Source organism: Muscardinus avellanarius, assembly GCF_963383645.1.
Source record: "Muscardinus avellanarius genome assembly, chromosome: 6".
Classification (NCBI taxonomy): domain Eukaryota; kingdom Metazoa; phylum Chordata; class Mammalia; order Rodentia; family Gliridae; genus Muscardinus; species Muscardinus avellanarius.
Window position 1 is genome coordinate 83,436,450 of NC_137791.1, and position 19,719 is coordinate 83,456,168.

At 36.2% G+C, this 19,719-nt stretch overlaps 1 protein-coding gene across 1 annotated transcript in view; it reads left to right on the forward strand.

Annotated features, from left to right (window-relative positions):
* LOC308264097 (transmembrane protease serine 11E-like) overlaps positions 1 to 19,719 on the forward strand; it is a gene marked incomplete at both ends in the record, with an annotated part of 106,832 nt that overhangs the window by 76,133 nt on the left and 10,980 nt on the right. The window contains 4 exons of the mRNA XM_080697228.1: positions 6,047 to 6,200; positions 6,334 to 6,458; positions 10,835 to 10,956; positions 16,711 to 16,778. Of these exons, the coding sequence (XP_080553354.1) occupies positions 6,047 to 6,200; positions 6,334 to 6,458; positions 10,835 to 10,956; positions 16,711 to 16,778 (469 nt within the window). The remainder of the gene's footprint in view (positions 1 to 6,046; positions 6,201 to 6,333; positions 6,459 to 10,834; positions 10,957 to 16,710; positions 16,779 to 19,719) is intronic.

Below are 19,719 nucleotides of genomic sequence, written 5' to 3' on the forward strand. Positions count from 1 at the left end.
GAAATGTAAAAAAGAGTGAAGACCTAATGTAGACCTGCTGGCATGAGTTTTTCATAGAGTAAAATGCAGCTGAAGCCTCTGTGTGGATAGGACAAATATGTAAAATTCTATGAACTAAATAAGTGCAAGTACATAATAAATCCTGACTAAAAATGTATTAATTGGTATTTTATATCTTAAGTATTGACTTAGGAGATTTGTAATACCATAAGATACTATGATGTTATTTCTTTTTTTTACTTTTGATATTGCAGCACATATATATTTAATAATCACAAGTGAATCCTGAAATAAATGTCCCCTTATTTGTATTTTCCATTTTCTGTAATATGATTACATTTTATAGTAGATAGAACACACAGTTGGGAAATCATGCAGGTTAAATAATGTTGTGAGATTAGCTAGTCACAGAAAGTAAAAGTTCATATGTTTTCTCTCATATGCAGAAGCTGGGGAGTGATCGGGATACCAGAGGGACTTTAGATAATGGGGGAGAAACCCTAGTGGAGCCAGGGAGGTGGTCTGGGGTTGGGGAAAGAGAACACGAATGAAGGAAACACTTCCATTGACAACATGTACAAATGTGAGAATACTTAGGCCAATCCCAATATCATATATGGGGAAGGGAGGAGTGGGGAGGAAGCCAGGGAAAAGCTCACCCAGTGACGTGTACATGTATGTCACTATCACCATGAACTACAGTACGATGTGAAACTATAACATACCAATAAATGTGTACAAAATTTAAAAATTGAAAAACCAAAAATCTTGACCACTATGTGAAGCATTTTATTAAAATTAGGCTTTACTTAAATAATAATTATTCTTCACAATATCTGATATGTCTCTCCTTATGTGTAATATTTCCAGTTCTTTTTTAGAACCAAGGTGAACTCTGAGTACATTAAGAGAGATCAACAACCATATTATGATATTAAAAATAATTGATTCAATTTTGTTAACATCCATTCAATTTAGTTCCGTCTATAAACATTTCCTGAGTATATGGTAGGAGAGCGAACAAAGAAATAAAGTTCAGGCCCAGCCCCAAGTAGCTCAAAATACACACTCACAGTGATACTCAGGAGTGAATGGAGTGATCAGAGTAGAAGGAGTTTTTGAATCGGCTCTCAAATACACACCAGGCTTTTATGAATCAAGCAAAAAAAAAAAAAAAAAAAAGACTCTTAGTTACTCCTCATAGGAAGTAGCAGGAACTGCTCATATAATAGCTCAAGGGAAGGGAGAAATGCTAGAATACGTGAGGCAACATGGTTTTAAGGCAGTCTATGCTTTTGTCTGTTTCTTGTCTACAAAGACAACATTCTGTAATGAGGAATGAGTCAGAGACTGGAGAACCAGAAGAGAAATCTGTCATCATCAAGTTAGAGTAGAAATTTTAGTGAGAATTTCCAGATCAAGCTCAGTGGGACTGAAGCTACTCTATTGGATTTGCCATGGGAGTGAGACTAGTACATAAAAAGATCATGATAATTTCCCAACAAAATTAACATTGACTGGTAGATTATTTTGTAAGCCAATTGCCAGTAAATTACAACACAGATGCTTCAGAAGAGCAAAAATATTTTGTGACAGGTGAAAAGTATGAGAAATTTAAATTTTAGTCTACAGAAATGAAGTTTTACTAGAACAAAGTCAAGTGGATTTGACTGTGTTTTGTCTATGGCTACAATGGCAGAGTCAAGTAGTTGCAGGAGAGAATCCATAGCCTAAAAAGTTAAAGCTTAAGAGAGCTGTTATCTGGACCTTCACACAAAAGTTGGCTGAACTCTGGCTTAAGAAGTTGATAGTAATTAATAATTATGTTATTGTTTTCTTGCTGTACAAGGAATTTAACTCAGAGTTTTCTACCTCTGAGATATACCTCCAGCTCTATTTTATTTTTTTATTTAGAAACAGTCACACTAAGTTGTTGAGGGCCTTGCTAAGTTCCTGAGGCTGGTCTAAAACTGGGATACTCCTATCTCAGCCTCCCAAGTACTGGGATTATAGGTGTGCACCATTATGTTTATCTGATTCTAATTTTGGAACCACTAATTTTACAAAGATTGTGAATATGTTCATTAAAGCAGCTCAGTTGGACTAAGCTGCTGAAACCTGGGACTAATGCTCCTTTCTATTAGGAAGAATGAACAAAGAATTGGAGACCTACCATTTTTTTTTTTTTTTTGTACTGGGGATTGGATCCAGGAGCATTCTACTTCTGAGTTATATATACCCCAAGCCTTTAAAACATATTGTTTTTTTAAAAATTTTTCAATCAGGGTCTTGATTGGTTGCTGAGAATCTCACTTTGTTGCTGAGACTGGTCTCAAACCTGTATTTCTCCTGTGTCAGCCTTGCAAGTACTGAGATTACAGGCATGCACCATTATGCCTAGCTTATTTTTATTTTGAAACATGGCCTTGCTAAGTGGCAGAGTGTCTACCTAAATTGTTGCAGCTAGCCGGGCGTGGTGGCGCATGCTTGTAATCCCTACGCTTGGGAGGTGGAGACAGGAGGATCGTGCAGGTTAGTAGTCAGCTCGCAGGCTTAAGAGACCCTGCTTCCAAATAATATAAAATAGGTCTGGGAGTGTAGCCCGGAGATAAAAGGGCTTCCAGGAACCCCAGTACCACACACACACACACAAAATAATAATAATAATAATAAATTGTTGCAGCTGAATTTGAACCTGCAATCGTCCTGTTTCAGCCTCCAAAGTAATGAGATTATAGGTACACCACTAGGCCTAGCAGAAATCCCATATTGATCAAAAGATAGTGGCAGTGTTGTGTCACTTGTTCTGGCAACTTGTTCTGGCAAACTTTCTTTTGAAGCACTGAGAAATTTGACATCATCTTCCAGTGCTTTCCATGGGACTTATTTGAAATAGAACCTTTCCCTTTTGTTGCTGTTTTTTTTTTCTTAGCATTGTTTTTTTATTATTTTTTATTTTTATTTATTTATTTTGGTGGTACTGGGGTTCCTGGAAATCCTTCTACTTCCGGGCCATACTCCCAGACTTATTTTATACTTTTTTATTTGGAAACAGGGTCTCTTAAACCAGCGCGGCTGGCTTCGAACCTGCGCCATCTTCCTGTCTCCGCCTCCCAAGCGCGGGGATTACAAGCGTGCGCCACCACGCCCGGCAGCATTGTTTTTTTTTTTTTTTTTAATGGCACATTAAAAATGATAATGATGATGTATCACTGGGCATATTACTATTAATCCCATTTGGGTCTAATAAAATGTACATATATGTTAACTTATATTCACCTGTTTTGTACTGATTACTCATGTCCCCGAATTGGAAAAAAGGAATTATAGTAAGAAAGTAATTTGATACTATGAAAAGTACTAGATACAGTAAGTCTATTCAAAGTTGAATTTAAGTCACAAGGTTTGGATAAATTTCAACAGGTGAAAGAAACTAGTGATCAGGCAAGTGTTTGTGTACAGTAGAAGGTCCATTAAACATGTATTTGTTGGTATGTAACACAGATATATTCCATTTTACTAGTATTCTATCACATTTCATTTTACTAATATTTTGAATGTAATTACTAAGCTTATCTAGTTTTGAGTAATACAGTACTGAATCACTTGTTGAGCAAAAGATTAATTAAGTTATACTTATGTAAAAGTAAGGAAAAAAGAAAAATATATATATATATTTCTGAAAAACAAAGCCACAAGATCCAGAAAGGAAGAGAGCATGTTTCAAATGACAAACATCTTGGTAATGTGCTCTTTGTCATTATTATTAACAATTAAAATAATTATGATAATCATTCTTGCTATTTGTACAATGCGTTTTTTTTTATTTGGAAGCTCAAAGTATTAAAATATTGTGTCATTTTTATCTGTACATAGCTCATCAGGTTAGGAATTTGGAAATATAATCCCTGTGTTCTACATACGGAAAATAGAATTGAGCCTGCTCATATAAGACTATATAACTAATAAGTTGGTTGCAGGGCTCAGAAATGCACTCTTATAATTTTCTACTCTAAGTGTTTTGGACTAGATTTTTTATCTTTGTCCCATGATATTCCTTTTGTTTCCTTCTAGGCCACCAAAGATGTATGTCACTGAAATAGTTGTGGGTTGTGGGGCCCAGAAAAGAAAAGGCCCAGGGGCACTCTGGACAAGGCAGTAATGTGAACATGGTCAAAGGATGTCTCTTTCTTTGTCCTTCTCTCTGGTTTAATTCAAAAGTTATGATATTGATTGTTAAAAAATCTACTACAAAACCAAACCATACATACATTAAAATGAAAGTTTCTTTTTTCTTATTCTGCTTTTACTGCTAATACCTTGTTAATCATTTTTTATATATTTTGGTATACACACCTATGTAGCTTTATTATTTATAAAGACTAGGATATGGAATAGCATATTTTTCATTAAATGAATCATTGACCTTTTTATGTTAATACATATATATTTACCCTCATGAATTTAATGACTATGATTACTTTTCTGTCTTGATTAAAAGTTATTGCAAATCAAACATAACTTGCCTTAAATTTCACCATTCTACATAGCGGTTATGTGCTTTTGATTTTTTTTTTATGTTTTCTATAAGGATACATTCATATTATTTACTGGCATGCACTGACATTAGTAGAAAAGTCCTTCCTTCCCTCTATTCCCTCCAAAGTTTTGCTTACGTCTGCTATATGCATCTCCTTTCTTCTGCAACAGATGAATAGCAAGCATTCAGAGATGAAGGGACAGGAATCAGTTTGGGTAGCTTCTTAGGCACAATTGCACATAAAATAATAAATTCCTCATGGAGAAGTATTTTTATATTCAGGTAATTGACATTCTAGGAACAGGTGTTTTAAATCCCACTCCAGGGAGAAATGAAGATGAAAGAGGGTGTAGAGGGGAAGATGATGTTTCCCTGGTCGAGGCCCCATGGGAAAATCATAGAAACAAAGGAGGAGATCAAGTAGAGTCCCTGGAGCCTAGCACTACATCCTTGTGTTTTCAGCAGGAGCAGGGTCCTGTAGAGATGATGACACCATTAGCTTATGTGACAATGTTCTCTATTTAGTGTCTAGGCACCACCAGGATGTAATGATGGGGTGCAAGGTCTATTTCACAATATCATCCCTCCTGGTCCTGTATCACCAGATAATGAGTCCTTTTGATTTTTATAAGCAAAAAAATATTTATTGTGAAATCCTTTGCAGTTTTCAGGAAGTTTATGCTGTCACAAGTTCAGCTGGGGCCTTAAAATGTTTTAGACAGAGTGGGTATCCTATGCCTTATTTGTAGATGGAAAAATGTAACTCAGAATTTAAATGATCTGTTTGAGTCACATATCCGGTAATAAATGGATTGGACTTACAGTCTTCTTTTTTCTGATTCAATACCCATCTATAAAAGAATCACATTTCCCTCCAGTCTTCATGCACTAGATAGGTAGCTCTCTGGGAAAATAGAAGCATGTGCCAGTGACTTTACTGGCAAGAAAAACACCTTAGAAATAGAAAATAATGGTATCATGGTTAAACTTCTTAGTCAGACTGATTATTCTATTTTCTCTGGCTTTGGGTTTGTTTACCAACCATTATAATTCAAGGGAACAGCAACCTTACATACCAAAAAAGCCAAGGTTGATCAGTATGCTTCTGTAACATGTCTTCTCAGAGATGGAAAAAATTGGAAAAATTGAGAAAAATCACATGCAGAAAGGATTTCCTATAACATCACTGAAGCTTAGAGGCAAATATTAGCTCACAAATTTTTTTTAGGAGAACTCTGGTGTTATCTTATATATATTACCAAAGTTTGGTTTGGAAATAAATAAAAAATCTGTAAGGAGAAGAAAATTAGAAGCTATTAGGAATCTAATATGGTTTGAGCTGTAATATATTTTAGATGGTGCTTAAAAAGTCTAAAGTGCTAGAAATGGGCTTTAAAATATGTAGCTCCTACCGTGTCTAACTCCATAGCTCATACAAAGCCAGCTTGAAGTAAATAGCTAACACACAGCACTTTCTACATGTCAAGCACAAGTGTTTATATATAGTGTCTTCATCTAAGTCTTATACTGATCCTATTGATACCCACTACTACTATCATCTTCATTTTATGGAAGAGGAAACTGAGGAACAGAGAACTCAAATTACTTACCTGAGTTCAGGCAGCCAGATCCAGGATTCTCTTCAGCATGTGAAGACCAGGTTTTATTTTAAACCAAGACAGTGTACTACCATCCGAATACTATTCTTTATTCTCCAGAAATACCTGTTTTTGCCTAAGGAGTAGATGTGGTGTGCATTGAGATATAATCCATCTATTTATTCTCTTCCTCAGGCCAGCTGTGGTGAGGGCCAGGAAAAGAACGTGTGTGGAGCCCTGGGTGATTGGCTTCATCACCTTTATATCCCTGATTGTCCTGGCAGTGTGCATTGGACTCACTGTTCACTATGTGAGATACAGTAAGTATGAGTTGCCCTAGCATCATGTGATTTACCCCAAATATTTCCTCCTGTACTTTCCTGCTTTGATTTCCCTCAGTTTTGTTCACTCACTATGATGATTCACTTGCATAATTAGGACAAAGAAATCATTACCCATTCTGTTTCTTGCTTTTCCCCACAAGGCAAGGACTCTTTCTTCTATCTTTGATGCAGTAATGCTTCCCTACTGGGAATAACTTGTTAGTTTTCATATTAATTAATAACTGATAATCAAGTCTTAAATATAGGAGGACCACAGCTTAGCTAGAATCCATTGTTTTGAGTTTGTGTTAGGTCATGGGGCAATTATTTAAAATGATTCTAACTCATCGAAATATTGACATCCCAGTAAGTTAGTTGAATAATCAAGGCTCATGGAGAAGTAGGCTCTCTCTGTACAAGTTGTAAAAATGATCACAGTGGTGTATTGTTGAATAAGTGCTTATTTCTGTTACTTAAAATTTTTATCTTGGAATAAATTGTGATTAAAGAGGACAGGATATGCTGAGAAGGTTAATTATGAAGAGGTTCATTCTACGGTTATCAGATATCTCACTGCCACGTGAACTGCTGGTTGCTATGTTATTAGAAACGTCTCCAGGGTACTCAGAACTATTCTTCCAGAGTATAACAACTCTTCTTAAGTTTCCTTTTACTCTGCCTTGGGTTTAATTAGTTGACTCAACTATGACCTGTTAGTTTAATATCTCCCTTCGTGACTAGATTATGTTTTGCTGTTCAAGGCTCTGAACTCATAGAAGATAACCACTTGATTCTAATTTAATTGGAAAATTGCTGAAGGTGCTTTCCTATAAAGAGAAAAGAGTAATCTATAATCTGATTATTTTTTTCCACTATCCCCACAAAACCAATCTCAATTTCCAAAGCAAGGTGGATCACTTCTGGGTAGTTTAAAGAAAATACATTAAAACAGAGACTTGGTGTGTATAGTAAAATTTTTTCACATGCAATTATTTAAGTTTGGGGTGTGGGATATGCTAATTTTGAGGACAGAGATTTCTCTGGTATGCTCTTTTTAATAAAAACAAATTGCTTAAACATTTTACAATTTTTCTGATCTCTTGTGAATATTTCAGAGTGTTGTTATATTGTAAGCATCATGATTTCTCCCCATAGATGCTCGAAATTATAGTTCCTTATTTTTGTATTTCCAGAAGTTTGCAGAATTCTGGTACAAATTGGGTGGTTTATGAATGTTTATTGAATGCTGAGTGATGAAAATGAGTAAGTCATGCCCATGGTGTTTTCTTAGGATTATTTGACTTTATAAGAAATGCCAGGGCCTTTAGTAAGAGAAAATATACCTTGCTACTTCTCTTTTGCTTCTTTCCAAGCCAAGTTTTAAAGATGATAATCCTTATTTATACGTATACAGTAAAAATCTGGCAATATTTCTCTAGTAACCAGTTTCTGTATCCTCTTGTTTGGAGAAGCAGTTCAGAAATATGGAACACACAACTTCCACTTCCCACACAGTGCACCTGAATAAACAATGATTATTGCAATGAGTGTTACTGTCTTATACTTGTGACCTACCCTCTGGGAATACAAACTAACAACAGAGTAGATATAACAATGAGCATTGAGGCCCTGGATGCCAAAATCACCAAAACAAACCTACCAGTTGCAAAAATAGATACGGATAAAGGTAATCAGATTTGGAAAAACATAATTTTGACCTTTATTTCACCAATCCCAGGACTGTTGTAATTATGACCAATGCCCGAGTGTCTCCATTTCTACCCCTCTGTGATTTGGGTATCTTCTGAAACAGATTCAGAAGATAAATCTGTTAATGTGTGACATCACTGCAAGTTACCAAATCACAAACTGGTTAGAAAATTATCAAAAACTCACATTCATCCTTAATTTATTACTGATAATATTCCCAGTAATATTTTTCAATACTTATACAAACTATAATTCTGAAAGCTGAAAATATACTTTAAAATTTAGTATCTGGTTTAAATAAAGAACAAAGTAAAATATTGAGGACAGATAATATCCAACAGTTCATACAAAACTAGGTCTAAGGATACGGGAGGGTCTGTTATCCTCTTCTCTAGAGCTTTACAATTTAATGGGTGACTAAATACCATATGCAGCAGCCTTACCTGGGACCATGTTAAAAAATACAAAATTTATCCAGGTATGGTGGCAAATGCCTGTACATAGGAGGTGGAGACAGAACAGCTTCACCGATTTAGCAAGACCCTCAGCAACTTAGGAAGACCTTGTTTCAAATAGTAAATAAAATAAGACTGAGTACACACACACACACACACACACACACACACACACACACACACACACGGGTCTAACGTTAGATCTAATCTGCCAGAATCTTCACTTTCAGAGGATCCAGAGGTGGTCCATTTTTACATTATAATTTGAGAAGCAGCATTCTAGAACAATGAATGTAGCCACACAGTAAGTTATAGTTAACTATGAGGCAGTTTTTTTTTTTATAAAGCAAACATAATAGAATAGTAGTTTACAAAGACAGTTAAGTAGTTTTTAGTATTTTGATGAACAAAAAGCTTACTTGAAATTATGTATATTGCCAGGGACCTGCCTGCCTTTCTTGTCACCCTGGTTTCTCAGGACTAGCTCATTCAGGGGGAGGTAGGCGAGGAGGGATGGAGGAGGAACAAAACCTCACTTGTCCTTCTCTTAGGCCACCAATGCTCAGGAGATCCTAAACGTCAGTGTCTTCTGCCTGCCATCCTTCTCCTCTGATCATCCCCACTTCTCAGACCTTGGCAGATCTGACAAGCAACTTTCTTCTCTGTCCTACCAAAACTTCTAGATGTTCTGGGTGTCTGGGTGTTCTTTTGTCAAGAGTTTTTTTTTTTTTTATTATTTTACTGAAGACTGAACCCACAGTCATTCCATCTCCAAGCTACACCCCAGACCTTTTTATTTTTTGTTGTGAATCAGAATCTCCTTAAGTTGCTGAGATTCTTGCTATCTTGCCAAGGTTGTACTCGAATCTGTGATCCTCTCATCTCAGCCTCTCAAGTACTGAGATTATAGGTGTGTGCCACCATCCTTGTATTTACCATTAGTTTTTACATACATTTTAAATTAAAAACTTGTAACTTCAATGAATGCCTTCACACCCTTCAAGAAGCTTAGTTGAAAAGAAGTCTGTGCTTTAGGAGTTAACCCTTGGCTGGAAAGTCGGTTATCTTTTCTGGCTATATTCCTTTGGATTTGGGCAAGTATTTTACATTTCTGAGGCTGAAACCCCCTAGTCGTGGGTAACACAGCCTTCCCATGGGGTATTATTGTAAAGTAAATGAGGTATATGAATATGCTTGGGACATCGGCTAGTTTCCTTTTTTCTCTGGGATTTAGATGAAGAGGAAAAGAACAAGAAGGAACAGAGAAGAGGAGAGAGATGAAGATTGGATAAGGCACAGTCCATTTTTTAATGATAACAATACACAGTTGTTTTGGTTACAACTATATTCCTTATGCTCATGCTTGGCATAATTTCTTTCACAGAAAAGTAGTGGGAATTAACATTCATTAAATGAATAAAAGAGTCCTTGAAGCCTCTGTTCTTGCTTAGTGTTTAAGAGAGTAGAGGAAAACGTTTTGCCACATGAACTCTTCAGTAATCCCAAAAGGTGGCTGCTGAAATTGATTGTAGAGTGGAGACAATGACTAATGAGACAAGACACCCCCTGTATCTGGTGGGAAAATATAAATGAGACCCAGGTGAAACCAAATATTTCACACAGGTAAAACCAAGGACCAAGGTGAAGCTCAATATTATCCCTAGAAGGCTATGCCAATTGGCAGCTCTGACTCCCTAAATTCCTATTTACCAAATCCTTAACATTTTAACTCCTACCCTTATTTCATTCTTCATCCCAAATAAATTTGCTCATACTAGATTCCTTGTGGCCAAAATCAATGTGTCATTTATTGAACTAGAGAGGAAATCCACTTTTGGAATATAAAAAAAGCAGCCTGGGGAAGCTTCTGAATCCATTTCTGTTTGTATATTCCAATAGCATGACTTGCTATCATTTGTGGGTTATTCAGGAAAGGATAAGACATGAATAACAAGCCCATAGCTCTAGTGCATTACATGTATAGTACTCCAGGACCACCAGACATTTCTTACAGCTTTTACATTCTAAAACATATGATGACGAATGTTGTCTTTTGTTCTGAGATAAGATGGAACAGGATGATGACCTGGGGTTGGGGCATTCCTTTCTGCCTTTGTCAGACTCTAACAACCACCAAATGGAAAAATAATAATGGTTTTCATACATCTGATAAAAAGTATGATGGTTTTTGTGTCTGTTTCCTTTTAGATCAAAGGAAGACCTACAATTACTATAGCACATTGCCATTCACAAGTAACAAAAAATATGGGGAATTTGGAAGAGAGGCTTCTAAAAATTTCACAGAAATGTGCCATAAACTCGAGTCAATGGTAAGCAGTTTCTCTTATCCACTTTTAGAATATATGCTGTCACTTTTTTTTAACCTTATGTTCTAGTATCCTAGCTTCTAAAATAGCCATTAAACTAATCTTTGTATACCTTTCAAAATAGTAAGAGGGATATAAAGCAAAACTAACGATATGTGGCTTAGCATAATATGCCATGCAAAGGCTGATCTATACATTTATATTCTTCCTAGTGACCATATGACCATTCATTAGCTAGTACAACATTCTTTTTTTTTGGTAGTGTATATTGAACCTAGGGGTGTTCTACCTCTGAGGTATACACCCAGTCTTCCTTCATTTATTTATTTATTTATTTATTTATTTATTTATTTATTTATGATACTGGGGATGTAACCCAGGGACATTCTACCTCCAAACTACACCCACAGCTCTATTTCTTATTCTTTTTATTTTGAAACAGGGTCTCACTGAGCTGCAGAGGGCCTCACTAAGTAGCTGAGGCTGGCCATGAGCCTGGATCCTCCTGTCTCAGCCTCCCAAATGCTAGGATTACAAGCATGCACCACCAAGCCCCACTCTCTTAGTTTTTATTTTGAATAGGATCTCACTCTGTTGCTGAGATTCTTGCTAAATTGCTGAGACTGCCTTGAACTTGAAATACTCCTGTGTCAGCCTCTTAAGTACTGGGGTTGCAGGTGTTTGCTACCATGCCCAGCTGCTAATGTAACATTAGCAGTCCAGAAATGCTAGGAATGTGAGGATGGCCCAAATATGGTTGTTATATCCTAGACTTCCTTTAGAAGAAACTCTGAGCCAAAGTTTGCCAAAACCCATAACTGAATAGTATTTTAGGTTTAAAAATACCTAACTTTGGTCCACTTTTTAATGTATACGTCTATAGAAAATTCATGAATTCTGTTCTCTCAGGCATCAGCATTCATTCTGAGAGATGAATCAAATATTTAAGAAACTAGAAAAACTAGTAGAATAGGGTAAATGAACAAGGGCCTGTGTGATGAATTGTCTTCATTATCAGATTACTTAAAGAACAATTTGCTTTTTGTGTGTGATAGTCTGTGAGATATTTAGTGGTATCATGTGATGAAAAGAACACTGAACTAGGGGGCAAGTCACAGTGGTGCATGCCTGTAATCCCAGTATTTGGGAGGCTGAAATAGTTGGACTGTAGATTCGAGGCCAGTCTCTACATTTTAATGAGATCCATTTCAAAACAAAAAATGCTGGTGGCATAGCTCAGAGGTATAACATTCCTGGGTTCAATCCCCAGCACTGAACAAAAACATACAACAACAATGACAAAAAATCCACACATCTAGAAGTTGGGACAGCTACTTCTAATAGCTTTTATTAGTCAGTGATGTATCCTTTGGCACATCACTTTTTCATTTTGGACCAACTTCCTCATACAACAGTTAAGATGTTAAATTATATAACTTCCAGATTATCTTCCAGTTCCAATATTGAATAAGAATAGACTTGAAGTGACCTCTATTAGTTTGTTTTCTTTATTATAATGAAATATCTGAGGCAAGCTAAATAAACCGGCTTATTTCGTTTACAGGTAAGGAGGTACAAGTTCTAGGGGTCACATCCGATGATGGTCTTCTTGCTGGCAGAGTTGTAAGGGTGGCCCAGTGCATCACATGGCAATAGGGACGGCACATATGTATGTTAGTGCCTTCCTTCTTTCTCTCCCTCCCTCCCTTCCTCCCTTCTCTATTTCTCCTCCCTCTTTCTCTCCCTTCTTCTCTCTCTTCTTCTCTCTCTCAATCATTTTTCTTTTCTTTCTTTTTTTTTTTTGGTGGTACTGGGGTTCCTGGAAGCCCTTCTACCCCCAGGCTACACTCCCAGACCTATTTTTACATTTTTCAAATTTGGAAACAGGGTCACCTAAGCCAGCGCGATCCTCCTGTCTCTGCCTCCCAAGCGCGGGGATTACAAGCGTGCGCCACCACGCCTGGCTCAATCTTTTTTTCTTTCTCTCATTCTTCGCTTTCTTTCTTCTTTGTATTGTTGTATACAGGTTTAGTGAGAAATGAGAGACTCAAGAGTCCAAGGGAAAGTGCCAATTGAAGGCTTTATTAGCTGGCCATTGGCAGTACCCTCAGACTAGAAATCTGACTGGAGGGGTGTGCCCACTTGCCCCCGGATAGGGGTTTATAATCACAAGGGGGTGATCCATCTATTATGCTAAAATAAGCAAGCAGATTTACAGAAGCAGACACTTGTGGTTAGCTTATCTGGGTATACAAGGTAGCATCTCCATCCAAGGTCAGACTTTTGGGAGGGATCCGTTGTTTTCCACACAGGGAATTCAGGTGCAGAGATAGGCCATTAAGATTTTAAAAGTTTGGGCCTATTGAGCACTATTGCCTAAGAAAGGACAAGCCAGATGGGCCATTGTGATTACCCCAAGAAAGAATTGACCTTGCAGGGTATAGATAATAAAGTTTCTAAATTTTAAAACTATAGTTTTTCTCCTTTCTTTCCAGTTTGCCTTCTTTTCACTTTTGCTATTACAGTAATAGGAATTGAACCCAGGGAAATTCTGCTACTGAGCTTTATTTCCAGCCTTTTTAAAAAACTTTTTATGTTGACATGGAGTTTCACTAAATTGTTCAGGCTGAGTGTAAGCTTGTGATCCTCCTGTTTCAGCTTTCCCAGTAACTGGGATTATAGGCATGCTGCACCTGGCTCTCTATTTCTCTCTCTGTCTTTCTTTTATAGCCACCAAGATTCAGTCATAGGGCTGCACTAAAATAACTTTATCTAATCCTAAATAAGTTGAAAATGTCAGATTAAATGTGCACCCTTTTAATACAATGAGGAATAAATTTCAAAACATGAAGACTTGGGAGGCACTCAAATTATATCCAAACCATAGCATGAATGTACACTCCTCCTGCCCCTAGAAAAGGTAGTAGAATGGAAGTCAGAACATTTGGACACTTTGCTGAGGAGGTCAAATCCTGGTTGCATTTGTACCTGCAAACAGCCAATCAGAAGAATATATGAGAAAACTCTTCTTTAAACTAAATGCATATATAAGAATAAATGAAAAGAAGTTAAGTTCCAAAACATAAAAAGTCGAGAAAAGATGCATGTTATGGACTTGGGGAGAGTATGGTTTGTTGAAACCGTTCCCCGGGAACCCCTGCTAAGGTCTCAGATACACTTTCCCCCAACCCATAACAAAACCAAAAAGACTAAAAACAGAAATAAAACCGTGGGTTCTTGTCCTAAGCTAAGAATAAATATGCATAGCTTGGACAGTTGCTGAAGATTTAAAGAAGTTTATTAGAAAGATAGAAATACAGAAAATAGAAATACAGCTCCATACCAGACTGGCATGGAGGGGTGACTTGAAATGAATACACCAAAGGGATTGCAAGTGGATCGGATTTGTTATACCCATGACCTCCATCTTGTTTACGTGATTCTGACGTAGTGAATGTCCCTGTAAGTTACCTCCCTCAGCAAGGTATGGCAAGGTGTCTTCTTTCATGAAGGGCAAGGTCAAAACCTGCTCCATCCTTCCTAAATCATCATGTAGATCTATCTTTAAATAAAGGCCTAGTTCTCCTCTTAAGATCTGTCTTTAGATAGAGGAAGCCCTAGCTCTCCTCTATTGACTTGTTAATTACTTTGAGCTAGGTTAATTTACATTGGAATAGCTGCCTGTTTTAGGCAGAAATCAAGTCCTTTCTTTACCCATGTCTGCCACCATTTTGACACAACTATTTTGAAATATATCAATTATTTTCTTTTGAAAAATGTTAATAATCAGAGCTTTCCCAAATCTTCCTAGGCCATTCCCAGTACTGGTACAATGCATCTCTTTCCTATGTTGTTTGGATTGATATGAATCTAAAAGAATATAGAGATGTCTCTTTAATACTTAAAAATAAATAATAGTTTAAAAATTATTTGATAAAAATAAACACTTAAACTTTCAAGTAAATAATTATTTATAGGATTTAGTTGTAGTGTGCTGATTTGTTTTATAATTTAGGAACTGCCTACTCAGGACTCTATGAAATATAATAAAGAAAAAAGATGCATTGTTTCTGTTAATTAATGACCATAATTAATTAATTCATTAATGTCTGGTAAACATTCACACACTGAAAACAGAAACACTTAAAATAGTTACTTATCTAAATTCCTAATTTAAAAAACCAAATCTGTTTGTGTTTTCACACGACTATAATCTTAGTTTCTCAGGTAGTAGATTAGGCAGGAGGATCTCAAATTGGAGGTCAGCCTGGGAAACTTAGCAAGATCCTGTCTCAAAATAAAAAATAAAAAAAGATCTGGAGATGTAGCTCACTTGCCTATCTGTTTAAGACCCTGGGTTCAATCTCTGGTACTGAGAAAAGAAAAAGTTCTCTAGCATTTTTCTTTTTCTTTAGTACTGGGGATGGAAACCAGGGGCATTCTATTTCCAAGGTACGACCCCCAGCCTTATTTTTTATTTATTTATTTTTTGCAGGTCTGGGGATGAAACCCAGGGGCATTTGACCTCCAAGCTACACTCCCTGCCCTATTTTTTATTCTTTATTTTGAAACTAGGTCTCACTGAGTTGCAGAGGGCCTCACTAAGTAGCTGAGGCTGTCTGCGAACCGCGATCCTTCAGTCTCAGCCTCCCAAATGCTGGGATTACAAGCGTGCTCCACCATGCCCGGCTTTATTTTTGTATTTTGAAAAAGGGTCTCACTAATTTACAGAGGACCTCACTAAGCAGCTGAGGCTGGCCTCGAACCCACAATCCTCCCGTCTCAGCCTTCCAAATGCTGAAATTACAAGTATGTGCTACCACGCCTGGCTTCTAGCATTCTTATTTATAGCAGTAAGAAATATCTCCACAAAATACACTTTTCCATCTTACTAGAATAAACCTCATAGGTCATAGATGTGTTTGTTAACATTGTCATTCATACATGCCCTACTATGAGTACCTGGAGAGCTTACATAGGTGCATTTCCAGGGTAATAGTGTACAGTTTTTTTTTAATGTGTTTGATAACCACTTGGCACTGCTATGTACCCATTGCTATGACCCCACTATCACTTGATAGAATTATTCTATTTCCTTTATATATCTATGGTAAAATCTTTACCTCAGCAAATGACTATTTACTTTTACTTTTCCAGAAACAGCATGTTAATTTTTCTTGATATTTTTCTGAATGCTCTGGCAGCTGTCACTTCTGGTTTCTTTATGGCTCCCTAGCTCCTACCATTCCCAAGTCAGAGTTCAGTTGAAACCCTTCGGTCAAATATTAAGAAAGACTCCTCAAGTTCAGCACACTGCGAAATGTTAGTCCCTGTTTTCTTGTTTTGTCTTTCTTTCTTTTTAAAATTTTCTACAGCTTTGAGTTAACTTGCAGAATTTCAGAAAATTTTTTTTCTTTAACATACTTCTTTTTTATTGGTGCATTGTATTCATACAACTTAATGGGATGCAAGATGGTGAAGACATACATGCACACATCACCCAATTAGCCTTATACAGTTCCCACCCCATTAACTCTCCCTCCCTCCTTCTCATGTTTGGCTTAGTGATTGATATTGATATGTTTGTTAAAGTATATCATAAGAATTGGAGATTTTCCCTCTTCCCCCCTCCCATCCGCTCAGTTAGGTTGCATTATTGCCTCATCTACAGAATCTCCTTCTTCATCTAGAGTTCCTCTTATGACCCATTTCCCTAGCTTTTCTTGGTGACACAGTTCAAGTATTTTTTTTGAACAGGTGAAAAAGGCATTTCATAAATATCCATTAAGGGGAGAACTTGTCAAGTCTCACATTCTCAAGTTCAGGTATGTAGAACTAAAATACTGACTTTTGAATTTAATTTAAGACTGACACTGTTAACCTGCTCTGAAATATATGTTTTAAAATATTAATATGTATTCAACAAACTTTTCTTTGACCCTGATCATGTGTAAGTCATGGCTTACAATGTCCCTTACTCATTCTCTAAATCTGAAAGTGAGCATTTGCAAAATGCTTGCTGGAGACAGAGGTGTAGTCAGTACTGATGCTCTAAAATTGTTTTTTTGGAAACTCAAACTATTAGGGATTTAACACATATCCTTTGGTTTAGTAGTAGTAACCTCTGTAAACATTGGAGGAAATGAGATTTGTCTTCAACTTTTGTCTCTTTTCCTTATCAATTTTATCTACCTTTTCTACTTTATCTCTTTATGTTCTAAATATTTAAGAAGATCTCAGATCTGTTAATTAACTGTCAACAGACAAGTTCAGAACATAACACTTTAACAAAAATGTGAAGATCTAAAATATTTCTTAACAGAAATTATTTGTAGTTTTCAAAAATTAGGAGAATAACTATTTGCATTATTATTTCAATGGCAAAACTATTAAGAGTTACCTCCCAAACTCTTGCTTAGTTGACATGTCTGAAGCATTACTTTGACCATTTTCTCCTAAAAATTCTGTATGCTCTGGCATTTGAGATAGTATCTTTTCTCAGATCTACCTTTCTTCTTTGATCTTTACATTTTCACTCTCTCTACTTGGCTTTATACGCTACAGGAATGAAACATTTTATCTCCAGTCTGAACTATCTTCTTGATCGCTATAACATGCCTTTCTATGCATACCTTCACAGGAAATTCCATAGAAAATTCCTTAATTCAAAGAGAATATAATTATAGTACCAAGAAATTTGGAATTCATCATACACATCTTTCTTTCCCAGGCCTCTCAGATTTCGTAAAGTAACCAGGTTCTATCAATTCTCTTTTCCAAATCATTTTCCAATTTATTTACTTTTTTTAATCACAGTACTGTCATTACTGTTAATCATTATTCTTTCTTTCACTGCAATAACAAGAAGAATGAGTTTATTGGAAACATAGTCAGTTTAAGAAATGTTAAAATACTAGAGGAGCCTGAAAAATGTGTCTGACCTGCTGGAAGAAAAGAGTATTGAGCTGAAGACACACACACACACACACACACACACACACACACACGCTAATTGTCAACTAAAAATATTAGAGAACCTGGGTATAAAATTCTCAGGGAAAGGATAATGCAAAAGAAAAAGAGAGATAATCAAAAGCTTGAAAGATAGTAATATTTAAGGGGACAGAAAAAAATGAAGCCATTTTAGAGAAGTGGCAGAAAAAATTTTGCAATTTTTTTATCACTGATGATAAAGATAAGAAGCTTCAAGGAGCAAGTGGCCAGCATTAAATATTCCTGATCCCACCTAACACAAAAGAGTCTGCTGGCTATGTTAACAAGAGGCCATTAGTGTTCCATTAGGAAATCAACTAAATGGCTAGGGGTGATGGCGTGCACCTGTAATTCCAGTACTCATAAAGCTGAGAGGATTGCAGGTTCAAGGTCAGCTTCAGCAAGTTAGCCGAAATCTCATTTTGAAATAAAAAGGACTGAATGTGTAGCTCAGAGGTAGAATGCCCTGGGTTCAATCCCAGGTACCAAATAGATAAATAATAAACAAACAAACAAACAAATAAATAAGAAAAAAGAAAATGGAGACAAAGGAGCGAAGCAGACTGTAAGGAAGTAAATATGAAGCACAGTGTAATTTATTCTTTCAAGAAGGCTTGCTGTATAAAAGCATGAGCAATAAATTAAGTAGTTGGGTAGTGAGGGTTTTGCTTTTGATTTTATAACCCAGCCAGAATGGAACTAGTTTAAGAGAAAGAAGGATTAAATAGCTGATGTTACAGGGTTGCTGAAGCAGTGAAAAGGTTTGAGATAGATAAAAATTATCTCTTTAGAGTCCTATTTTTTGTAGATTACAAAAGCAAAATAAAATTTTATAAAATTCAAGTAACAGTATTATTTATAAAAAATATAAAGTGAAAGCATCTAACAGTTCCATTCCTAGAAATAAAGAATATTTTTTAAGGAATAAGGATCATTTCTTACACTCTTAAGAAATTTTTTTCATGAACAGCATTCCAGTGACTGTATGTAGGTCTATTTTATTCTTTAATTCCCTATATAATATTTTATTACAAGTGTGTGTGCATGTTAATTTAGCCAATGTCTTACTAATGGACACTTGGATTGTAGTACCACCCAACAAAAGAATGCATTTGAATATTTAATTTATAAAAGTGGCAAATCCTATGTCAGTGTGGATGGGTATAAAAATTTATAGTAAATAAATAAAACCAACCTCCTAAAACAAGACTTTCACTTATATTCTCATTTGCACTTTATGGAAGTAATAATTGATGCAGTGTATTGTGAGGAGTGAGTTATATGGAAACTGACTGAAAAGGAGAGGGTAGAGTAGCTGGCAGGATGATTTTCGGGTAAATAAAAATACACATATAAATAGAATTAGTACTCTTTCTTGAGAACAAATATATATATCATTAATTCTCTGTCTTGAAAATGCAATCACATAAACACTTAAAATTCAGTGAAGCATTTTAAAAGCCTTAGGATTAAGAGTTGTTTGTAGAGCCTGAAGGTAAAAAAAGAGGTGGGTGGATTTAAGTCATAGGAATTAAACTTGAAAGCCAGCAGTACCATGCATTTTATATTTACCATACATTATATTTGGTAATTTTAGCTGGGTGTGGTGGCACACACTTGTGATTACAGTACTTGAGAGGCTGAGGTAGGAGGAGAGCAGATTTGTCACCAGGGCCGGACTCAGGTACCTAGTGAGATTCTGTTTCAAAATAAAGACTAAATATTAGGGCTTGGAGTGTAGTTTTCAGGTAGAATGCCCCTCGGTTCAATCAG